We start from the raw sequence: 25,941 nt of genomic DNA, 5'->3' as shown, positions 1-25,941 counted from the left end.
GAAATTTCCATAGTTTCAGGCTATTGAGATATCAAAAGTGTGAAAAAAGTCAGCATTGGTAAGTTACCAATACAGACTTTTACCAAAGGAATTAAAAAAATTGTTTATTTAAGCCATCAAATAAAGGACTCAAAATGTTATTCACAAAGTGGAAAGCTACGAACAGAACGTTTAGAATTTTAAGTAGAAGTGATTTGTGACTAAGTACAATTAAGTCTGTAAAGTGTTACAAGACTTGAATGCAGAAAATGTAAAGCAAAACAGAACAAGTCATTTCTTAAAATATATGAAGTTTTATTGTACATTTTTTATGCTAATATAAAGATATGAACACATTATTAATTAAATCACAAATAAAGAAACATGTCACACTATAAATTCAGAGATGACGACATCAAATACATAATATTCTCGAAAGGGTTAAAAGAAAATCTGTCGAAGGTTATTTTATTTCCCCGAAAGTGCAGCCCAACCAATCCGCTTATTTGAATAATTATACATCTTTTTCATTGTTGTTTTCTGATAACCTCATTTTCATTTTTTTTTTTTTTTGTTTCTTCAGTTCTTCGATTTGCAATTTTTCGGAGTTTCACGTTTAAATTTTCAGTTTTTCAATTTTTTAACTTAATTTTTCTATTTTGAGTTTTTCGAGTTTCCAGTTTTTAATTGGTCAATTCTTCGATTTGCAATTTTTTGTTCCGGTTTTTATTTCTTTTTTTAATTTTTTGTCTTTAGATTTTTTTTTCAATTTTTCGATTTGCGATTTTTCAATTTTTCATTTTTCTTGTTTCTTCAATTTTTAGATTTTGCAGTTTTTCAATTTAAAATTTCTCGAGTTTTCAATTTTTAATTTTTACATTTTACCTGTCTTTTCTTTCTTCTTCATTTTTTTTTGTTTCTTCAATTTTACGATATGCATCTCTTCGAGTTTTCATTTCTAAAGTATTCAGTCTTCCGTTTTTCCAACTTTTGGATGTTTCAATTTTTGGATTTTTCCCCTTTTCGATTTGTAATTTTATGAGTTTACAATTTTTAATTTTTCATGTTTTAGACATTTTCAATTTTTCATTTTTTCAATTTTTGGATTTGCAATTTTCCGATTTGCATTTTTTTTTCGCGTATGCAATGATTGGGTTTTAAAACTTTTTCATTTATGTATTCAATTTTTATATTTTTCAGTTTTCCGACTCTTTAATTTTTCATTTCTTTAATTTTTAGTTTCAGTTTTTTATTTTCTTTTTTGCCATTTTTCGATTTTGCGGTGTTCGGATTTCATAAGTTTTTGATTTTTCGATTTCACTTTTTTCGATTTTTCGTTTCTTTCATATTTTTTTTTTGTTTCTTATGATTTTCGAGTCTTCGTTTTTAAGTTTTTCAGTTTTCCGATTTTCCAACTTATGGATGTTTCAGTTTTAGATTTTGTACATTTGCAATTTTAAGAGTGCTCTATTTTTAATTTTGTATGTTTTAAATTTTTCATTTTTTCAATTTTTGGATTTACAGTTTTTCGATTTGCAATTTTTCGTTTTAATTTTAAATTTTTTTTTTCAATTTGTGAATTTTTCAGTTTTTCGATTTGAAAGTTTTTTTCATTTATGTATTCCATATTTCAATTTTTCATTTTTCGTGTTTCTTCGATTTTTAGATTTTGCAGTGTTTCGACTCTTTAATTTTTCATTTCTTCAATTTTTTGTTTCTGGTTTTTATTTTCTTTTTTACAATTTTTCGATTTTTCAATGTTCTGATTTTATACTTTTTTTGTTTTTTAGATTTTTCGATTTCACTTTTCTTCATCATTTTTTTGTTTCCTGAGTTTTATGAAATGCAACTTTTTGCGTTTCATTTTAAAATTTTCCAGTTTTCCGATTTTCCAACTTTTGGATGTTTCAATTTTTAGATTTTGCACTTTTTTGATTTGCAATTTTATGAGTTTCCAATTTTTCATTTTTTCAATTTTTGGATTTGCAATTTTTTGTTTAGGTTATTTTCTTTATTTCAATTTTTCAGTTTCTCAATATTTTGATTTTCTATTTTTTTTCAATGTGAAATTTTTTTATTTGTGGATTTTTCAGTTTTTCAATTTGCAGTTTTTTTTAATTTTTCACTTTTTCATTTATGTATTCGATTTTTCAGTTTTTCATTTTTCTTGTTTCTTCGATTTTGACATTTTGCAGTTTTTCGACTCGTTGATTTTTCATTTTTTCAATTTTTCGTTTCACTTTTTTTATTTTCTTTTTTACAATTTTTCGTTTTTTCAATGTTCCGATTTTATATTTTTTTGTTTTTTCGATTTCCTTTTTTCAATTTTTCGTTTCATTTCTTCTTCATTTTTTTGTTTCTTCAATTTTACGAAATGCAACTTTTCGACTTTCATTTTTAAATTTTTCAGTTTTCCGATTTTCTAACTTTTGGATGTTTCAATTTTCAGGTATTGCATTTTTTCAATTTGCAATTTTAAGAGTTTTCATTTTTTCAATTTTTTGGTTTCTCAATGTTTTGATTTTCCAATTTTTCTTTTCTGCAATGTGAAAATTTTCTATTTGTGGATTTTCAATTTTTCTATTTGTTATTGCTTTTTTTTCTAATATTTCGCTTTTTTAGTTACTGGATTCAAAACTTTTTCATTTATGTATTCAATTTCCTATTTTTTTATTTTTTTTGTTTTTTCGATTTTTAGATTTTGCAGTTTTTTAATTGTTTAATTTTTGATTTGTTCAATTTTTCGTTTCGTTTTTTATTTTCTTTTTTACAATTTTTCGATTTTTTAATGTTCCGATTTTATTTTTTTTTTGTTTTTTTAATTTTTCTTTTCTTCAATTTTTCTATTCGCGATTTTTCAATTTTTCATTTTTTCATTGGTTTTGTTTCTAAATTTTTACGACATGCAACTCCTCGAGTTTTCTCTTTAAATTTTTTCAGTTTGTCGATTTTGCAACTTTTCACTTTTTCAATTGTTGGATTTTTTAAGTTTTTCATTTATGCATTCGATTTTTTAATTTTTCATTTCCTAAATCTTTAGATTTGCAATTTTTCTTTTGCGTTTTTTCTTTTGCAGTTTGTCGACTCTTTAATTTTTCATTTCTTCAGTTCTTCGTTTCAGTTTTTTTTATTTTCTTTTTTACAATTTTTCGATTTTTCAATGTTCCGATTTTATAATTTTTTCTTTTTTCGATTTCACTTTTTTCAATTTATTGTTTCTTTTCTTCTTTACTTTTTTCTGTTTCTTTAATTTTACTAAATTTAACTTTTCGAGTTTCATTTTAAAATTTTTTAGTTTTCCGATTTTGTAACTTTTGGATGTTTCAATTTTTAGATTTTGCACTTTTTCAATTTGCAATTTTAAGAGTTTTCAATTTTTAATTTTTGATGCTTTAGATTTTTCTATTTTTCATTTTTTCAATTATTAGATTTGCAATTTTTCGTTTTGGTTTTTTATTTTTTTTAATTTTTACAATTTTTTGGTTCCTCAGTATTTTGATTTTCAAATTTTTCTTTTCTGCAATGTGAAAATTTTGAGTTTGTGGATTTTCAATTTTTCTATTTGCAATTGTTTTTTTTTTTTAATATTTCGCTTTTTCAGTTATTGGTTTCAAAACTTTTTCATTTATGTATTCAATTTTCAATTTTTTTATTTTTCTTGTTTCTTCGATTTTTAAATTTTGCAGTTTTTCCATTCTTTAATTTTTGATTTGTTCAATTTTTCGTTTTGTTTTTTATTTTCTTTTCGGGTTTTCTTCTTTTTTCATGTGAAATTTACAATTTTCGATTTGCGATTTTTTTTTGGTTTTCACTTTTTCGATTTTTCTCAATTTTTGGAATTTTTCATTTTTCGTTTTTCAATTTTAGATTTTTCAGTTCCTCTCGTCGTTTTAATCCTTCGTTTCTTCATTTGTTGATTTGCAATTTTTCTAGTTTTAATTTGAAATATAAAAATTTTTCGCTTTTAATTTTACGTTTTCAAAATTTTTCCATTTCCGAATTATTGAATTTTAAAGCTTTTCCGTTTATTCGATTCTTAATTTTTCAATTTGTCGATATTTCATTTTTCAATTTTTCGATATTACTGAATCGCCAAAGTTTTTAGATTTTACAATTTTTGGGCTTTCCAATGTTTCGATTAATTTTTTTCATATTTTAAGTTTCTCTTTTTTTAATTTCTGAATGGTTCAATATTTCGTTTCTTCAGTGCTTCGATTTGCAATTTTTCAGTTTTCAACTTTTTCGAATTTCCAGTTTTTTTGTTTTATCGGTTTCTCGATTTTCCTTTTTTTTGTTTTTTCAGTTTTTCCATTTTTTCCGGTTTTTTAGTTTTTCGGTTTTTAATTTTTCGATTGTTCGACTTTTCGAATGAAAAAAATACAAAAATTGTAAATTGTAAAATTGAAAAATAAAAAATGAAAAAACCAAAAAACAAAAAGGTGTTAAGTGAAAAATAAAAATTGGAAAGAAGAACTTGAAAAATTAAAGATTGAAAAATTGAGTCAACGAAAAATTATAAAATCGAAAGAAACATTGAAAAAAATAAACGTAATGACAAAACGAAAAATTGTCGTACAAAATCCAGGAAATGAAAATAAACAATTGGGAAAATGCTAATAAAAATTAAGAACTTTAAAATTTGAGGTAACGAAAAATTCAAAAATTGAAAAATTAAGAATTGAGAAACTGAAAAATTGTAATATCGCAAAATTACAAAATTGAAAAATTTCAAATCGAAAAATTTGGATGGAAGTCGAGCAATTGAAAAATTGAAGTTAAAAAAACGAACAATTTCGAAACCGAAACATTGAAAAATGGAAAAACGAAAAATTGTGAAATCGAAATGTGGTCGAAAGTAAATAAATCCAAATTCTTCGAAAAATTATAAGATTTCATTTTGCGAATTTTATTTTTTATTATAACTCTTAAAGTTGAAATAAAGATGACGTCATCGATATTTTTTGTAAGGTACGTATATCAATTTGGATAGATGCACTGTCATACTAATTAATAATAACAGTCGTTCTTGATTTTAATCAGTATAATAATTTGTCTCATTTATTTATTTTTTTTTTTTGACTCACTATACAGGGACCATAAATTTGGATTTATTCTTAATGTTTGTAGAATGGAGAACACTGATACAAAATTATTTTTATTTCTAAAAACGAGTTACAGAGTTATTGTAAGAATATTAAATTTAGGGGAAATGTGATTCTGCAAGTCTGGGTGGAGGGTGTACCTAAAATACTCCTCACAATTTTTTTGTGCTTTGAAAACGTCATTCCTAATACACATGTACAATTTGACAACAATCGGTCCAGTAGTTTGTGGTTTTATCTGTCTAATAAAAATCGTTGTCGTTAACGTATGACTTCTGTAAATAAATAATGCACTTGACGTATCGTACAGTTTATGGTTGCATTTTTATCGCTTGTATGACATATGTCGCTCGCTTCGCTCTTTCATTTGTCCGCCGTATATGCAGATGTTATATTCTAATACAGTTCGTTTGTCTTCGATACGCAGAACGCCTCTCTAGCAGTTACTGCGTCATTAATTGGCTCCTATTTAACTGAAGTCGATCCAGCCGTACCAGCTGCCGAAAAAACTTCCGGAAAGTACGAAAGAAGCGCGTCAAGGTCGTTCGAGGTCGCCTCTCCGTCCGTCATAATTGTCCGTCATAATAGCGGCGCTGAAAAATAAAATCAGAAACCGCTATTTTTGATTATGCGATACAGTTATGGTCACCTTTGAGCGGAATGCGTGCGTTTTTACAATGTTCAACTTTCGGTTGTTCTGTTCCAGAATGGAGAGCTTCCAGGAGACCGCCATGCAGATGCTGAAGGAGTTTCGGGCGTTGTTGCAACACTCGCCGGTGCCCCTGCCGTGCAACAGGTTCTTGCAACTACTGGCACTCAACATGTTCGCCATCGAAAGCACCCAATTGAAAGGTAATTTTTACTCGGGTACAACGGCCTTAAATAAACTCAGCAGAAGAAATCTTCCTCTTTCTTCTTCATCTATGCTTCGGAGAGTACGAGCCGCGATGCGCCACCGATTCATTCCGTATGAAAATTTATTCATAGTCGAGGAAGATTATCGCCGTTTAATAAATCAATTTGTTCGGTTCGCGTTTTTCTGGGGCCCGCTGAGGCCGTCTTGTCTTGCTTCTGCTCTATATTTAGAAGTGTTAATGTTGTCGGCGTACTTTTTATTTTCTCGTAGGATGGTATTATTTCTTCGTGTTATTATGTCATGGTTGTTAGGCGTTATTAAACTCGGCGACGGTCGATCGGAACGAGAGCGATGTTGCGCTCTTTTCGTCAAACTAGATTGATGGAATTCGGCGATTCGTCACAGGAATCGGAATTTTGCCACACGAACTCGAACTCCTACGAGTACGTTCGCTGTATCGTTGGATCGAAGACAAAAGACAAATTTTTCAATGTCAATGTTCCTTGATAGACGATAAGGTTTTTGGCAGGCGTGTTCCTTGAAATGGTGATGTTGAACTGCAGATAGCAAATACAAGCCTTCGTCTTTTTAGCGACAGTTGTTCAACGCTAATAAGCTGCATAAAGTACGTTTTTTATTCTTGAAAAACTTGATTTTGAACAAGTGATTCCACAGATTACCGCATACCGTAACTATGCAACACCCACTTTAGGGATTTTTTTCACTTGATCACCTGCTGTTGTATGATAAAGATCTCTCGTTTTTCACTTTTTAATTACTCGACTTTTTTCCTTATTTGTCGGACGTTGAAACTAAAATGGAAGTTTCAATTTTTTTATATATGTGTTGGAAGCCTACACGTACTCATCTATGGGATAAGGATTTATGGAAACGACAAAAATTTGTCAGAGTGCTATTTTATGTTTTTATATAGTTTATTAGGCTTACGTCACACCTATTTAATGCATTTGTTTCTCGTTTGTAGACGCTATATAGATCTCCGTTTCCGTCTGTCTGTCGTCTGCCGTTTATAAATATAATTAATATATAATAAAAGTATATATCTTCTAAACTACCCGACCGACCAAAATTTGTCTTTTACAATTGTAAAGGTTAAGTAAATTTTATAAAATAACATATTCCTCCACTTGTAGTTTATGAATCCGTGTTGAGATTTACCCTAGGCGTCCAAATTTTTGTAAAAATAATCAAAATTGTAGACTAACATTGTACAATTTACTTTTGCGAATGCTCTTGCCTTGCAAATGTTTTAAGATTATCCAAAACATGGTAAATCGTTAATCAAAATTTACCCCCTTAAAAAATGATGACGTCATCTCAAAATTTTGACAAATAAATCCTATCAAAAATGTTCAAAATGAGTTTTTTAGAATTACTTACACAAGGTGACAGAAACTGCAAAACTGAGTGCTTTGAAACCTTGCAGATGTTTTAAAAGTTCTCATAAGTATGGCAAATTTATGATCAAAACTTTTTGGGAGAAAGAGATACAGGGAGATTTCAATTTTGGAGCAAATTATTATCTTTCACACAGAAATGATTTATTTGTCGGTTTAAATTTAAAAAAATGCTGGAAGAATTCTATTTGAGAAAAATCAAAAATATTTCATCTGCAGGACAGGAGTAAATAAAGTTCGAAATAGAAAACAGTTTAGCAGATTTCATAGTTCTAGAATATTTTATGAGGTGGTAGACCATCTTAAAAACATTTCGAACACTTAGAAAATGGGTGACAAGATTTTTTTTTGACAACTGCCGTTATTTTGTTTTTTCATTTGACAAATTATAATTCCTGCGGCATTATTAGTCAAAGCCTATTAAAAAATATATACAAAATTTGATTTTACGATTTTCGTTTTGTGCTAACCGCTGTAAAGTAAAAACCAGAGGCATAAATAACAGCCCTTGTCCTTAAGCAAAAAAAAATCCATTTTTTTGTCGTCTGACGTCTGTTGGCAATTTTGTTAGCGAAAAATTTTCGAAAGTACTGGACAGATTGATGTAAATTTATTTATCTTAGGATGCTCATTAAAATTTGTCTGCTCATTTTTGCTAAATATGTAATGCATTATGTCAAAATTTTGTTAAGGACATTTCACTTGGAATTCACACATAGTATGTTTGTTTACCTTTAGTTTAATTTCCGATCTATTTTTATTTGAGCTTACACGGGATATAAAAAAAGAAAATTCACATAATAGTTATTTATGTATTAAGAGCATAATTAGGGAGATTATGGCACTAGGAAGGACTTTTAATTTCCCGAGGGCCACAATCGAAAATTATGACCGTGGGTGTATAAACAAGCTGATGATTCTAAAATAGAATGAACACATTTTATAATTTATCTAAGAATCTGGACTTGCTGGATGTTGCTTCTGGAACTATGGAAGTTCGGTTTAAATAACTTTATGCAATTTTTTACTTCCCGAGCGTAAGCTAAAGAAGTATTGTAGTATGGTTCATCCGACCAATAACTATTTCAACGTTTCATGATCGCTGTAGCACGAAAAATGGGTCTCATGTTTTCGTCTGTCTGTCTGTTGGTCTGTCTGTGTTGATTTTTTTAGGCAGAGAATCTCTGAACTATTGGACCCATTGTTGTCAAATTTTATATGGATATTAGGAATATCGTGTTAGATGGTAAACCGCTTTTAGATATCCCGTTTTTTGGTAAAGAATTAAAAAACCATTGGCCTCGGCGGTGCAAAATTCCAAGGAGCTGCCTAGACATACAGACAATATGAAGTGTATTCAAAGCAAATAACCAACGGAAAAGAGTGTATTATTATTAGTGTGCATGCTTAACTTCGACTGTTTATGTTAATACATCGAAACATGTGTCACTTAGAAATTTGTTTAATTTGAATGAATTGTTTCCTCAAAACAGAAAACTAAAATCATTGATTAAGCCACAATGGATCAAAATGTTTTGAATATGATTAATATTATTTTTATTTGATCATAATTAAATAAAAACGTGGGTAATCTCACATTTTCTAGAAAATGAGGTTCTTAATTTGATTAATAAAAAAATGGTCGAGGGCTATATAAGTATAATCCGACAAATTCAGCCCTTTAAAAAAATTATAAAATTGATTTTACGATTTTCGTTTTCTGATAACCCCGGTAAAGTAAAAATCAGAGCTTCTTGTCCTTCAGCACTAGGTAAAATGTGAAGCTCAAGTGTTTATTTATGTTTATACATCGGAAGAATGTCAGGTAGAAATTAGATTTGAATTCGTTTGTCTTGTCAAAACAAAGGACTAAAATTATTAATTAAACCACAATCGAACAAAACGTTCTAAATATTATAATTCTTATTTTATCATTATTATATAAAGACGTCCGTATTCTTCACATTTTCGAGATAATGGGGCGCCTCGTTCTTAATTTGACCAATTTTGTGATGACGTCATCAAAAGGATATTTCTATTCACATCACAAAAGAAAAGTAGTCACAGCGTTATACCCATGCAAGAAAAAAATTGATGGAAGGTTATTTCGACAGAACTTCCCTCGCTCTAGTCGGTTAAATAACACCCCCTCAAATGCGGACAATATGAAATATATTTAAAGCAGATAATCAGCGGGAAATAATGTGTTCTTAATTCCTAGTCGTTGTCTAACTTTTGACTATATATGTTTAAACTTCGAAAGAATTCGATCATTATCACATCATATCGTATCAGCGCCGTCATTGAAGTACGTAACAGTGGCATTAAATACATGCATATGTGTTTAAAGAAACTGAAATTTGATTGATTTTGTCTCTTCAATACAGATGAGTGGATCAATTAATTATGTAAGCATTCTCAGTTCCTTGGTGTTTTATTTTCGGATAAATTTAAAGGAATCTGGTGTTTTGTTGCTCGGTGAACTTGCTTTTCCTGTTTTTTTTTACCAATTTGAAAAAGTCTTGAGTCCCACAGTGTTTTTTTTTTTTTTTATTCGAGAAACTCTTGGGTACCCGTGATGTATTGTTTTGGGAGCCCATGGAGATTCTTTTTGTAAATTATTTAAAACAATTTTGGGGGACTTTGGTGTTCTGTTTTTGGAAAATTCTGACCTGACCTGTTTTTGAGTTTTGAGTAGGCCGTTTTTTTTTTTTGACAAATTTAAAACAATTTGTGGTTCTAGTATTCTTGTTTGTAAAGAATTTGAAAGTGCTTTGGATCCTCTAGTGTCCTTTCTTATAATAATTTAAGTCAATTTCTTAGAGGATACGTCATTTGCTAAAATCAGCGTTATCTTAGCAGGTACCAACCCCACCCACCCACCCCCTCCTTTCTTAGAGGGTATGTCATTTGCCAAAATCAGTTTTATTTTAGCAGGTACTACCGCGCCCACCCACCCTGTCTTTTTTTACAGGATATCTCATTTGCCAAAATCAGTCTTATCTGAGCAGCTACTAGTCCCGCCCACCCGCCCTCTCCTTTCTTAGAGGGTATGTCATTTGCCAGTGTTGCCAATTTAACTTTTATAAAATTACGTTTTTTTTCTTAATCTTCTTCTCAAAGATTTTTTTTATTTTTTTGAGACTTCCGAAACCCCCGTACATAACATCATGAAGAGTTAATCCACCATTTTTCACACACCCGGTAAAATACCAGGATAGTACAAGAACAAAAAAAAATCCGTTGTTGGTGGGGATGAATAGAAAAATTTTGGTTAGCATAATATTTTCAATATACATACAAAATTTGACAACAATCGGTCAAGCAGTTTCGGAAATTGCGTGTCTTGTAAAAATGGATACAGACACCAGACAGACAGACAGATAGACGGAAACTGTAGGAATCATGAAACGTCGAAAAAATATGAAAGTGGCCATTCGTCCGATGGACTCGATTATAATACTTCTAAATTAATAAAAACTTTGGAATTCCAAAACTAATTTCTGATAACACTCGTAATATCTACGCACTCAAAATTAGGAACGTTTGGCTTTTATTGTAGCTTCATTAATTAGGTTCTGTCTTGAGGGGACAAAATCAATCAGATTTCATTTTCTTTTATCACGAATGCCGCCACTGATGCTTGTTATCTGAACGTGCTAATAGTCGAATTCTTTCGAAGTATAAACATAAATAGTTAAAGTTAAGTTTGTACTGAGGATACATTTTTTCCTGTTGATTATCTGCTTTAGATATACTTTCATATTGAACAGGGGCGCAGGGACCGCCAGGGTGATGTTTGCGCCACTGGTTTTTGCTTTATAGAGGTTATCACAAACCAGAAGTTGTAAAATCAAATTTTTTAATTTTTCAAAGATACTGGATTTATTGGACTGAACTTCAGGAGGAACAAGGGAAGCTCTGTCGAATTTATCTCCGACTATTTTTTTTCTGGTGCGAACAAGTTACCATTCTTGCTGTATGCTAATGGAAGTTTATAAACCAGATATAAATAGAAAAACCACAGTTGTAGAATAATACGAAAAGTGAACTCAAAAGACCCGTAGAGACAAGGACAAAAAATGTATTCTTTTCTCAGAGTTTGCATGGCTATCTTAACAATACACCATGTTTGTCATGAACATATACCAGAACGTGTGCGATGTTTTGTTTTGATTTTTAGTTTTAGTAAACAGAAAATAGAATGTTTCATTGGCATGTACCGGTGACAGAGTTACAGATGTAATGCTGTGTTAGAAGAAACATTTAAAAGCAACATTGTTGGTCTTTAGAATGTTTTATTACTTGACAAGTAGATATACGTGTTGAAGTGATATTGAGTATGACGCAGTTGTTGTTGCCAGGCTTCGTTTACGACCGCTGTCGATTGTGACCGAAGCGTTTGGCGTGAATTACAGAAAATATCACCAGTTATTTATAAATAGAAAAACATAAATCATTATTTTTTTTTTATTATTGGTTTGTAGAGAAGTTCTTATGTGATCACTACCATGGATTTTTAAGGAGCTACTTCTCCGTTTCATAGTGATAACAGCCTTAAAACATTTTCATCGCAACGCTTATTTTCAGAGATAATTGACAGCGAATAACTAACGCAGTTATTATCGCAGCAATAACCACGATTTTTGTGAATGAAATAAGCAATAAATAGAAGTATTAAAACTCGTCGCTTTTTTGCAATCTTTAATGTCTCCTCGAGTTCTACGCCGCCGGATCCGCATACGTTATTCATATGACGACAACTCGTCTTGCTCATCGTCTATTCTCAGCCACCTATCTGATTTACGAGCGTCGCATCCCTATTGACACCTTGACCTTTGCCATCAAAATTCAGGTTAACAACAAAAAACCGTAGCTCGACGCATCAAATTTACATCGAAACCGCAAAACTGTCCATCTGTCGCGCCGATCGGCATAAAACCCGACCCGGCCTAGACCTTGACGGCAGAAGGACATCCATTGCCGCATGCACACGATTTCGTAACATTTTCGGCTGTCCGCGGCTTAATTACAGGGATCGTGCGTGTCTTTGTTTATCGATGTCCTGCGGCCTGTGCGTGTACGCACCCATCACGATCCCGCGGATGATATGTGAAAATAATTGCGGGAGGTCGACGCACGAAAATTCAATTATCGAGATGGTCGACGCAATCCGGCGTTAAAAAATGGGCAAGCGTGCATTTTGGGTAGGCAGCGATTGATAATAAAGCTTCGATTATTTTTTACTTCGCGAGCGTAAGCTAAGGAATTATTGTAACGTCCATATTTTTGCATGATTTCATGGCTGGATTGCCTGCACTAGCAGTACGAAACGTTCACACACGCGTTGCACCGGATCAATTTCCTCGTGATGATGCGCTCGGTCGCCTCTGACGCGGTAGCGCTGGGAAATAGGCGCTCTTCTGCACTCCTCCGATCTAGGATGGCCCGTTAGGCGAAGGACCTACTTTATAATACACACCCCGTGTAATTTTCGCAGTTTCATGCGTCAATGTGGGCCGATTCTAGGCGAATCGTGCGATGCTATAATGGAGATATCAACGTCAGGTCAAGATGCATAATTGCGTTTGTTCGACACGGCGGTCGTGGAAAAAAGGACATTTCTGGGTAATAATCGGAGGATGATTCGTGGCTGACGAGTAATCTTTGGAGTTACGGTGTAATCTGTTTAATTAAATCGGTTACAGTTAGAGGCGATATGGAAAGGAGGCGGTGATGGGCCTGAGATGGGTGAATGTGCGATGGGTGGAAAAATGAGCGAGATACAAAGGTGGATTTCATGCTGTTTGTGCAGCGAGCATACGGTAGAATAGGTATTTTCTATCATTCGTTGTATTTTTTCGTGTATGCACAAATCTAACCTCGAAATGGGTTTTCTCTTTTTCATTTTGGTTTTTTTAAATTTACAATCTATAAACAAATAATAATTAATACGTCGATAGGCATTACGGTGTTCTAGAGACTTCTATACACCGGGTGTCTTCCGCATTCGTTTGTAAGTGTAAAACTGCAGTATAATGTTTTAAATTTTGCCAAAGTGTTGTAAAATTATACCAATCACAACCTCTGATATGTTCCTATTTCTGTATTACACAGGTAAAGAATGTCCGCAGTTCTTAAGCATTTCAGGGACAAGAACGTATACTGCGTAAAAGCTGTCATTCAGGAATAGCCTGTTGATGACGGGATTATTTCGAAAGTGTTACATGATTTAAATGCCCTTCTAAACTTCTCCCATTTAGGAGTCGTACGCGTAATATCTGGAGGGCTCAGAGTTCAATCAGCTTAAGTCAACAAAAGTTTAAATTGAGATAATGAGATATTTTCCAAATAGTCACATACTTGGATTTGGTACTGTTATCCACTTAGGTAAGCAAAAAGCGACGTAAATATTTGCTTCATGGCCTGCGCTTCTACCTACTGATAGTACCCTCGTTATATAGACTGATAAATAACTCATGATTAAAAAAAAGAAATTCAGCCCAATATTTTTCTCGGCGAGTAGTTATGTAGTGAAGGTTCTAACAGAATTTGACTTGATTTGACCTCTGCTAGGACCCCCATTACTTTTTGTCGATTATTATTTGTTCTGTCTTAGAAACGGCATGATTTTCTGTCACCACTTTGACATATATTAGGGATACTCATCATTTTTTTGACAACCAATTTGACCTGTCTTAGCACCCCTGTCATTTTTTGTCAACCAATTTTACCAGTCTTGGGATCCCCATCATTTTTTGTCGACCAATTTGACATATAGTAGGCTCCTCATCATTTTTTATAGACCCCGTTGACCTGTCTTGGTACCCCATCATTTTTTGTCAACCAATTTGACTAGTTTTGGTATCCCATCATTTTTTGTCCGTCCGTTTGACGTATATTAGGATCCTCATCATTTTTTTGTCAACCAATTTTACCAATCTTAAGACTCCTATCGTTTTTTGTCGACCAATTTGACTTGTTTTATGACCCTCATCATTTTTTGTCGAACAATTTGATTTGTCTTAGAGACGGCATCATTTTCTGTCGACCAATTTAATCTGTCTTAGGATCCCATCATTATTTGTCAACCAATTTGACTAGTCTTGGGATCCCCATCATTTTTTATAAACCAACAGGCGCGGATAGGATACAGGATTTCGTTCAGGGGGGGGGGGGCAATTTTTGTGTGATTTTACCTATCTATAAATTCGTTCTAAACAAAAAAAAATTATAAAATTTTAGCTAGTATACTCTTTTTCACATAACATGGATGACATTTGGTTCTTTTCATTACACGTATAGTGTACAGTAGAACCTCGATAACCCTAATTCCTAATTGGGAAAAAGGTGTGTTCGGATTAAGGATTTGGTTCGGATCAGCAATTTTCCCAAAAATCTGAAAGGGAATTGAATAACAACTTCATACACAACGGAAAACAAACTTCAAGACATAAACCTAAATTTTATTAAACAAAAATTAAAGAATTCTTAAGCTACAATGAATAATAGATACATTCTAAAAAAATATTACTCCGTGACCATAAACACGCTATCTTTTTGGAATAAACACCCCGGCATCTATACCCTGAAATTTTTCAGAATTTTTAGATGAATTTTTCAAAAATGAAATTTTCCATTATGTATTCGTATTACCTCCATTATGCAAATTTCGACCCATTCTCGACGATTTTCGAAATTTAACTAAATATATTTTCTTGTAGATTTTGGACCTCAGAAGTCACTTCTGGCTTCATTTCTTCGATAACTTAAACCATTTTTCCAGAATCGTCCAGTTGAAATATCGCAATTTTTAAAAATTTCTAAAAATTCGAATTTCACAGCGAATTTTCCGAAAATATTGCTCCGTTACTATAAACATGATATATTTTTGGAATCTGCACGTCGGGATATATATCCCTGAATTTTTTCAGAATTTTTAGGAAAATTTTTCAAAAATGAAATTTTTCTCATGCAAATTCCCACCCATTTTCGACGATTTTCGAAATTTAACCAAATACTTTCTCTTGTAGATTTTGGGTCTCCGATAACTTCATCCGTTTCTCCAGAATTAGTTAATTAATTCAGTGCTTTGAAATATCGCAATTTTTAAAAATTTCAAAATATTCCATACAACATATGCAGAAAGATCTTGCGTCATTTTTGGAAGTAGATGCATGTTTTCAAGTTCAGTTCGGATTGCAGAGTTTTTGTTCGGATTAAAGAGGCATCGACTTCAAATAGCCTGTGTTCGGATTACTGGATGTTGAGTCAATCGTGAGTTCGGATTATAGAGGTTGTACTGTTTTTACAAAATGAAATATGATTTCAAAATTTTGAAATTGGTCAAAATAAAGTACCTCGGTCGTGTGTCAGGGGGGGGATCCGCGCCTGTAAACCAATGTGACATAAGTAGGATCTTCATCATTTTTGATAGACCAATTTGACCTGTCATAGGATCCCATCATTTTTTGTCAACCAATTTGACCAATCTTGGGACCCCGATCATTTTTTGACGACCAGTTTGACATATATTAGGATCCTTATCATTTTTTATAAACCAACTTGACTTGTTTTAGAACCCCATCATTTTTTGTCAACCAATTTGGCCAGCCTTGAGATCCCCGTCATTTTTTGTCGACTAGTTTGACATATATTAAGATCCTCATCATTTTTTTGTCAACTAATTTGAGGTGTCTTAGGGCCTCATCATTTTTTGTCAACCAATTTGAGCAATCTTGGTATCCCCATCATTTTTTGTCAACTAATTTGACCAGTCTTGGCTTCGTCATCATTTTTTGTCGATCAATTTGACATATAGTGGGATCCACATAATTTTTATAGACCAACTTGACCTGTCTTAGGACCCCCATCATTTTACCAATCTTTGGACTCCTATCGTTTTTTGTCGACCAATTTGACTTGTTTTAAGAGCCCGATCATTTTTTGTCGAGCGATTTGACCTGTCTTAGAAACGGCATCGTTTTCTGCCGACCAATTTGACCTGTCTTAGGACCCCCATCATTTTCTGGCAACTACTTGACCAGTTTTGGGACCCCCATCATTTTTTGTCGACCAGTTTGATCTGTCTTAGGACCCCCATCATTTTTTGTTGACTATTTGACCAATGTTAGGACCCCCATCATTTTTATCGATCAATTTGACCTGTCTTAGAACTCGCATTGTAGTATGGCACTATCGTGTTCGAACAAGTCTCTAGCAAAGTTAGTGAGTTGTTGCGTTTTTCTCTCTTTTTTTTTTTGTTTTGTTTTGATTGTCTTAGTCGGAGAACAAACTTTTTATTTAAAAATGTATTAACATACTTATTAAAGAGAACTAAACACGAATACTGAATTACAGCAATTACAACATTGTTCTAAATAACTGTTAGACGAATGTTCGCTAAAGAAAGACACTTTGGGAACATCAGTTGTTCAATTTAATACAATTTTATGGCTCTGCTACTTTGGATTTTGAAACCTTACGGGCTCAAAGAAAACGGGTAGAATAAACACAATCGCAATCGTAGTGTGTATGTTAGCATACTAGGAGCTCTAAAGAACAAGAAAAGATAAGAGAACATCAAAATGTCCTAGAATTTATACCTAGAACTTTCGGGATTTTATATCCGTAACAGAATTTTGGTTATCGCTGTCTTCTGTACGCATCAGATGACAGTTCGGGAAACCATTATGATTCGTAGAAGTTGCCACCAGGTGTTAGAATCATTTGGAACTCTTCGTATTATTGTTAGTAAATCTTTGAATCTCTCGGATGTCGTGTGCAATATTCGGCAGGTCTCCGTCGATCGCACATTTGTATAGGTTCGAAATGAACGGCTGGAACGTTAATAAAGTAATTAAGGCTTAATATTTATACCAAATTCATAGCTTTCTTTTGAGTTTATTTTGAGACGAGATATTTCGAAGGCTTTCAATTTATGTAAGGCTACAATAATAAATGCCAGATAATGAGGGTGGATCAATTTGTGGAAAACGATCAACAAATCAAGTCGTGTTTTTCACTTCCTAGGTATTACGATGAAAATTTACACCCGTTGCGAATTCAAGCCGACCCTACTGTAAGTGGCGTGAAGAAGAATGTATATCATGAAGTAGCTAAACACATGCTTTGAAACAGCTTGCGGACCCTTCTACGGAAAGCTCTACAGATATTTAGTCTGATATAGCCAAAATGAGAGAGTTGGTAGTCGTCCCATCCTTTAAATATAGCATTCTTCGCCGAAAGTATGGTAGTTATAGGAAAGGATGTGTGTTCATCCTGGTTTTAAAAGATAGAAAAAGAAAAATAGATCGGTTCCACAGGCAAGTTCTAAGTATCCGCTACCTGGATCAGCCCCTCGATCAATAAGCTTTTAATCTTGCTAAGAGCAGTAATTCCGCTGCTTAGTGACTCACTCGGTATATTTTTCTACCGACTCAACAAACACCATACGTGGAACTATTCCCAGCATCCCATCACTTTTGCTTTTGTTATCGAAGATTTCCATTCAATCTCCTACCGCTTTGGGCTGAAATTACCTAACAATTTTCTAATTCATTTCAGCCTCCGCACCACGACCGTGCTTCTATTTACGGCATCCACCGGCTAAACGTGCGAGTTTTTGTTGTTGCGTTGGTATAATTTTAGATCTGCATACGTTCGACCGGTTTATTATGCAAATATCTCTTATATAAAACATCATCCGTTACTATCTCCCTCCGAACCGTCGAAACCGAATTAATCCCTGATCCGATTTCCGGCACCGACAAATTCGTCAAGTTCAAATCCGGCACGATGGTCGTGGGATGGATTAGATGGTAACGTCCGTAACCTTGCGAAGGTCGTCCGATGAGGTGAACACCCGCCAAGATGTTTGTTGTCATGTTATTACGTCCCGCAGGATACCACCGCAAAACATTTCGACATACATTCCCACTGATTCGAAACGGAGATAGCGGCGACAACATGTCATATCGACGTACGGTTTTTTCTGCGGTGTTGGTGTCTTTGGCCAAGGACGAATTCGTGGACCCTCCGAAGAAGAGGCGACAACGACCGGGACGCGGTGGCGTGGAACGGCGATTGTTCGGAGGACTGGAGGACCTTGTGTGGTGGGAAATAAACGGCAACCCGTTACCCTTTGAAAACTCGTGCTCCGCAAAATACCTTCTGGAAACCATTCTTTTTCACTTGAAAAAAAAAAAAAAACAGTGTTTTGTATATAGCGTATCCCGAGCTTCGCTCTCTTGGTTTAATTCAGGTAATTAGTTAAGTACGTCTTTCGTTCACACTCGGGTAATGATCAGTGTGAATCATTGGAAACGGATCCTTGAAAGGAAATTTTCGATTGCGGTTGCAACGGCAGCGTAGCATCTCCCCGAATCGTGTATTTGTCAACAATAAATTTGTGGTTTTCCTGCCAACACATGCACCAAATTCCCCTAAATTGCCGGAGTTGAACGAACCGGCGAGGACGTCGAATGGTGTTCTTGCTATCTCTTCGCTATTATGTGCAGAGGGAATCTAGCCGGACCCACCGATCCGTAATGAGAGCAAAGTGAAGAAACGGCCTCGTAAAAGCTGCAAGATCGGCCAACGTTCGGCCTTGAAACGGCCTTGGCAGGGGTCAATCGGGGACAAAGCGCGGCCTCGGATGCAAAAACATCTCGGTGCGTCCCCTGCGCCGCCTCCGATGGATCCGTGGATCCGTTCGACAGCGACATTCACCGGGGGGTGTATACATGTGTATTAGCCATGGTGAATTGACGCCGCTAATGAGGTCCAGGTCGGCCGGCGCCAGTTGAACACAAGAATGTCCGATAATTACGCGCTAGAGCATCACTCTTTTATATAACGGACAAGTTTCGCCATGTTTCGGAATGTTTACAAACTGTACGCAGCCTACCCGCCGGCGAAGGCCTCCGAGCTATGGCACACAATTAGGCCGTTTTTTTTCCTGGCCTTTTCCCGTGGACGGATAACGCCTCTTCGCTGTTTCTTTTTTAATTTAACATCATTACAACAAAAACAAATTGAATTCTTTAAATTCCGACCGGGGAACGTAAACAATAATTACGTCATTAAAAACTAAATGAACGAGAGTCCACCGCACAAATTTCACGGCGGATATTAGAAAAATGAGACACCATCTATCATTATGGAGCAAATAAAACGACAAAACAAATATTTAACGGCTGTGGCGCATGAAATTCTTCTTGCAGCTGCGGGATTAGATTGGAGACAATGGCGGGTTCAATTTGGATTATGCATTATACGGGCTTTTAGTGGCTAAATTTTGAACTTGGTTCGGTCTCCTGTGGTGTTTGTTAATATTGTCAAGTCAATCTACGCTGCGAGGATCATGCATTACTGGCATGTCACACAAAACATCATTTTTCATTGCGCCATTCCATTATCAATTAACGTGCCAATCACTTTTATTGGATTGTCGAATTCATGCATCCGAAAGGACCCTAGGGAGTAGTCGATGAAAACTGATGAAAAGTCGTTTTTACTGTAAAGATAGATTGAAATTTCCCGGTAATAGAATAGAATTTATGATGGATAAATGTTGTTCAGTGAAAATGAGTTTATAAATAAATAGTGGATAATCAAAGGTGAAAATTTTATGCCCCACCTGTTTCTTGGTTGAATTTCGGGGAAAAAATTAGACCATATGTTAAGGTTGTTAGTACGATGAAATTGCCAACAAATACGTAGCAGCGATTATATATTATCTTTAAGAAGCAGTGATAAAATAATGGCTTGCAGCGTTTACGGAAAAACCTGATTGCTATAATATTGTGCATTGTTTCTTGAGAATTTTTAATGGTTTGGAAAGAGGAAGAATAAAGCTGTGTTTGCATAGGTTTTTTTTTTGTAATAAATTAATTGGTGAAAATATTTGTGAAAAATTTAACACAAAGTCGCAATATTATTGACTTTAGATTATTTTTCTCGTATCTTAACTTTGTTTCATCTTTCCTATGAAACATGATAAAACACTATTATGAAAACAGAAAACTAATACATTTTTTAGGTAGTCACTACAAATATCAATTTAGCATTGTTTCTTACGGGATATAAGTAGACGCTGTTTCTTGTTTGTTTCATCATAACAACAGTCTTAAGTGTAGGAGTCATAGTTTGACAAAATTGTTTCCTGAGATAGCATATTTTATATAGTTGGTATTATGTGGGCATGGCTACTGCAATATTTAACACAAATTCACAGTTATTTCTCAAATTAACATACTTGTATAAGTTTACAAAACTTTCTATTTATTTTAAATGTTTATTTCATAACAACTAATATAACAAAAAGTTACACTCTTGTATATCAGTTATTTTATTCAAGTTCGAACAGTTGATGGAAAATGTGCAAGTGTAAACAATATTTTTTTAGTGATTTTTCTAGTTCTAAGTATTACACCACCTTACATAACTGACTACAGTTGTGTTATCAGATCGATCCACGGTTTTCCTTTTACTATCTTTCATTTTATTATCATTATTTGCAAATTAAAAATGATCTTTCGAACGTTATGTTAAAACCGTTTTTTGAAATTAATGTTCACTTCTTTTTATATTCTAACAATAAATATGAAAAATTATTGTTTGATACTATAATTAATCAAATACAAATTAGGTTTTTTGACATAGAATGGTTACATATTTTTAATTTGCTTAATGTTTCTAAAATTTCATTTTTTGCGAAAAAATTTCTGTGTGAACTTGTAAAAACTCAAGCACGACAAAATAATGTTTTCAATGTTTAGATCTTGAAGCATGGAAATTTCCCGGTGAGTCCCGAAACAGTCAATTTTTTTTCATACAACACATTTTTCACATATACAGGATGCTACAATTACAAATGCAATAAATATTTCTACAAATAAGTATAACAGACGCATTAAAAACTATATATATGTATATATTAAATAAGAGCATTGTTTTACTTTCAAAGTGTACACTCAGTCCGAAGCAATAGGTCTCCCGTTTCCGTCTGTCTGTCTGTCTGTCCGGATTTTTATTAGACAGATAACCTCCGAAAGTACTGAACCAATTGTCAATTTTTTTATGTGGATTACGAACATCATGTTGATGGTAAAACTCTAATTTTACGAGTAGCTAATCATCTCCACCAACTTGGTGACGTCATCTCCAAAATTTGTAGTAGTAAATATTTAATAAAGAGATATATATATAAACAAGGAATAGCCCCGCCCACCCACCCCCTCTTCATTCCAGTGATCACTCTTAGCATTGTCCAAAATCGGCCTTATCTTAAGAAATACTAGCCCCGCCCACCCACCCACCCTACCTAATTACGTACCCTATAAGAAAATACAGTTATAGGGTACGTAATTTTCCAGAGTAAGTCTTTTCTTAGAAAACTACTGCCCGCCCACCCACCCTTTATTTTCTTAGGGATTAAGTCATTTATTACAGTCTATCCTACCTTGTCAGGTACCGGCCCCGCCCACCCGCGTTGTTCTCATTCTAACCCTTTTATTTGTGTTTAGTATGGGATCCATCTTTCATGAGGACTAGATCAAATGAATCACTGAAATGAAGGCCGGGTGGTTGGGAGGGGTTAATTACATGGTCTTTTGTGAAATGAGAATGGGAACCAATAAAATTTAGGCTGTTGAAAAAAATCGCTAATCGAATTTTTTGTTATAATATTTGCTATAAGACTTATTTTTGATTTCAGAAGCGAAAAACGAGAGAACGGGCGGGTGGGCGGGGCTAAGTTTAACTTTTTCCTACAGAGTCAGATATAAACAAGAAATAGTTCCACCCATCCACCCCCCTCTCCATTGCAGTGATCACTGCACTTAACATTGTTCAGTTATTTACCAGAATCAATCTTATCTTAAGAAACACAAGCCCCACCCACCCACCCTGTATTTCCTTAGAGAGTACGTAATTTTCCAGAGTCAGTCTTATAAATAAAGTCAAGTGTTATAGATAAAGTTTTTGTCCTCGACATCCAGATTTTTGGAGGAAAAAAAAATCAAAACTGAATGCTCTGAAATTTTGTAAACGTTTTAAGGTTATAATGGTAAGTCGTTAATCAAGTTTTTTCGTTTATGCCCCTCTAAAACAAAATTTTGTCGAATAAATGTTTTTTAATTTATATTTACGTACCAAATATAAATTTTGGTGATTCCACAAGCATTGTTTGTTATATCAAACCCAATTCTCATCTGAATAACTGGGGTTTAAGGATTGCATTATTATTTCTAAATTGAAATCAGCGGCAAGTAAAATGGTAAGTTTCACGCCACATTTTTTTTAACTATTTAAGCTATTTTTACCTGTTTTTTCATCTATTTTAAGGTACCGTATCATTTTTTAAGCGAACAGGGTAATTTTCACGTTAAGTATTTCACCTCATTGTTAAGAGTATTTTTTAAAAAGTTGTGATTTTCTAAAGATTTGAAAATAAAAAAAAACACTTTCAACGTTAAATTTGACCTGTTTTCGTAAAAAAAAGATAAAACACATTACAATAAAGTAAAAAAATAAAATGTGGGATGAAATTACTATTTTTTATTTTTTGGTATTATGTATATTTAATTTTATAGGATATTTTTTTTTGTTTTTTTCCTTTGAAACGTAAACATTTGCTTTTAATGTTATTGAGATTAGAATTTTTAATATTTTTAGTCACTCCTGCATGAATCCCTGTCGAATTTTCACCCTAGACATCCAGATTTTCGGAGAAAAAAATAAAATTGTATAACTACATTTTACAATTTAACTTTAAAATTGTAAAACTGAATGCCCTGAAAACTTGCAAGCTTTTTGAGATTATTGTAAGCATGATAAATCATTAATCAAATCCTCTACGTTAAGGAAACAAAGTCAACCAAATCTCATTTTCATTTAACCGCTGGTGTCGGTCGAAGTATAAACATAAACAGTCGAAGTTAAGCATTTACTGAGAAATTGAGAATGTCAATACTTTTTCCCGTTAGTTATCTGTTTTAAATATATTTCATACTTAAAGATGCCGGGATTGCGAAAATATTAATTACGCCACTTTATAGAGGTTAACAGTTAATTTTTTCAATGTGCGGAATTTGTCGAACTATCCTTCATAATTTTTTACTAGCTTTGTTTTTCGTGGTAGTGTCATCAAAATTCCAAAAACAACATCATTTGTCAAAACGCCAATGTCGCCGGCAAAACTGAAAATAATAATAGGAATAATAATACCCAAACATCTGTATACAATACCATGAGAGCAGTCCGTGCACTCCATACCACATATAAACAAGTGTTTTGGTAATATAATGCGTTCGAATCTTTGACGGAGGCGGAGTATGGATGATGAAAGTATAATATGGTAATGAATTAAGAAAAACAAGTCTACAAGAATTCTAAAAAATATATAGCGTGATTAAAAAAAGTTTTATTGTGGTATTACTTATATACTACGCGCACTCCTCGATATTTTTATAATTTTTAAAGATAGAAAAATTGGTCCAAGGTTATTTCGACACAATTTCAACAGTATTGTATTGAGCGGTTCCTGATTTAATCAACAAAATAAATTGCATCATTCATTTTTTTTTGTCACCTTTTGTATAAGCAATTTTAAAAATTTTGTTAACGATTTACCATGTTTCCGAAACTCTTAGCGTTTGCAAGGTTTCAGCGCATTGGGTTTTGCAATTTCAAAATTAAATTCTAAGGCGTTATACAATTTTGATATTTTTACAAAAATCGGTTACCTAGGATAAAAACTCAACACGGATTCATAAATTACAAGTGGAGGAGTATGTTATTTAATAAAATTTAAATAACATTTACTGTTGTTAAAGTTGGAGACGACGTTGGTGGGGATGATCAGACAAATTTTGGTTAACGTTTTGTCATCTACACACAAATTTGACGACAATCAGTCCAGTAGTTTACAATATTATCTGTCTAATAAAAATCCGAACAGATGACAGACAGACAGACGGACGGACTATATATTTTTAAATATTCTCATTAACCTCTTCCTAGACTTTTTAACTATAGTTTACTTTTGAAATTCCGATTCGACGTTGCCAGGTAATTTCAATTTTCTTGAAATTTTTAGGCAGTGGAGGGACAACAAAAAATGGCAATCAGGTACTTTTTACAGTTTCTCTTACAATATATACCGAGTGTTTATAAAAATCTTTTTGTTTGGTAAAATTTTGAAATCTGAAAAATTATGATGTTTGACAGGTTTGTGCAATATTAAAGAAATAATAAGTAGCAAACTTTGTACAATCAAAATGCTGTCTAAAATTATCATTCAAGACTAAACTACTTTTCGCAACCGGTGTGCGTTCATTACGGATTTTGTACTACTTAATTTTCAAAATCAAAAACAAAGTCATATTAAATTTCAGTCACAATTAATGTTGTTAATAATTTTTTTTGCTTTCGTTTTTATTTGTCGAAATTTCTTGCATATTCATCTGTCCCAGAAGCGTACATTCTCAAGTCCTTTCCACAAAAAAATTCGCCAGACAATAGCCGAATTCTGTAGCGCTATTTATTCCGATTTGTTGATCCGTGTCTGCTATTATTTGAGAGAATCACATTCTGAATCGATCTCTCGGTGTTTATCTCTAAAAAAATCCACATAATAACACTTTTCCTTTTCCATAGGATGTATAATACCACTGCACGTAGTTAACGCCAACAATAAAATCGTAATTTAGGTGTAGATATACACTGTTTAAAACAAGAATGATGAGAATTGTTGTTTCCGACAGCGATAAGCTAATGATTGCGACATTCAACTTTTTTCTTCGGATACCATATAAAGCTATGCCGGATGCTAAGATCGCTATTACATTTGTTAATTTCCGGATGGCTTTTCGAGAATTTCCAACCAAAAAAACCCCGACTCTCTTATAATGAAAAGGAAACATCGGCCCGACTTAACAAATTACATACTGTTAACGTAGTTAAAATCCTGACAGAATAGGCTTCCATCTTGTACGTGTCAATTTCTATCAACAGCGAACACGACTTCCAAAAGTCACGGCTTCCAAATTATAGACCGACAAATTCGCAAATACCAATTTTGTGCGAAAAAAACTTTCTCACGTTCGTGACATTTTTTCCAGATCCGCAACTGCAGATGCAGGCCGGTTACCGTTCCGAATTGCAGGAACGCGCCCTTGTCGTGTCCTTGCAGATGTTCAACTTGATTTTGGAACGGTGCGTGTCCCTTTTGCAAGAGAGCAGCCGTGATCATCTCAGCTCTCTGCCCCTGGACGTCCATGTTCTCTTGCCGGCCGTCAAAATCTGGTGCGACTGGATGCTCTGCCATTCTTCCATATGGAATCCGCCGCCGTCCACGCAGGATTTCAGGGTTGGGTGAGTTGAATTTTCTGAGTTGGGACTATTTCCCACGAACAAAAGTGGAACATAGATTTTTGTGCAGACTTCAGACGATGATTTAAAATTATAATCGTGAGTGAATTTATTAATCCCGATTAGATTTTAACGCATGGAAAGGAATCGTTATAACTGTAATGCAGTGCTTGGATTGTTTTGTAGTCAAGCGAGTGCCAGATATTGAAAT

General features: G+C 33.5%; 1 protein-coding gene across 4 annotated transcripts in view; it reads left to right on the top strand.

Annotated features, from left to right (window-relative positions):
* The window catches only part of LOC135142109 (telomerase-binding protein EST1A), a 101,564-nt gene that overhangs the window by 47,239 nt on the left and 28,384 nt on the right, over positions 1 to 25,941 (top strand). For all 4 annotated transcript variants that reach the window (XR_010282466.1, XR_010282464.1, XR_010282465.1 and 1 more), the window contains 2 exons: positions 5,788 to 5,933; positions 25,481 to 25,733. Coding sequence is in view for 1 of the 4 variants with exons in the window: in XM_064073779.1 (XP_063929849.1) it covers positions 5,788 to 5,933; positions 25,481 to 25,733 (399 nt within the window). In the remaining 3 variants the exon portion in view is untranslated. The remainder of the gene's footprint in view (positions 1 to 5,787; positions 5,934 to 25,480; positions 25,734 to 25,941) is intronic.

This window comes from Zophobas morio, unplaced genomic scaffold (genome assembly GCF_036711695.1).
Source record: "Zophobas morio isolate AGI-343-1 ecotype UQ-CSIRO unplaced genomic scaffold, CSIRO_AGI_Zmor_V1 ptg000004l, whole genome shotgun sequence".
Taxonomy (NCBI): Eukaryota; Metazoa; Arthropoda; class Insecta; order Coleoptera; family Tenebrionidae; genus Zophobas; species Zophobas morio.
The sequence above is the reverse complement of the archived record's forward strand: the minus strand, read 5'-3'. Positions and strand labels throughout refer to the sequence as shown.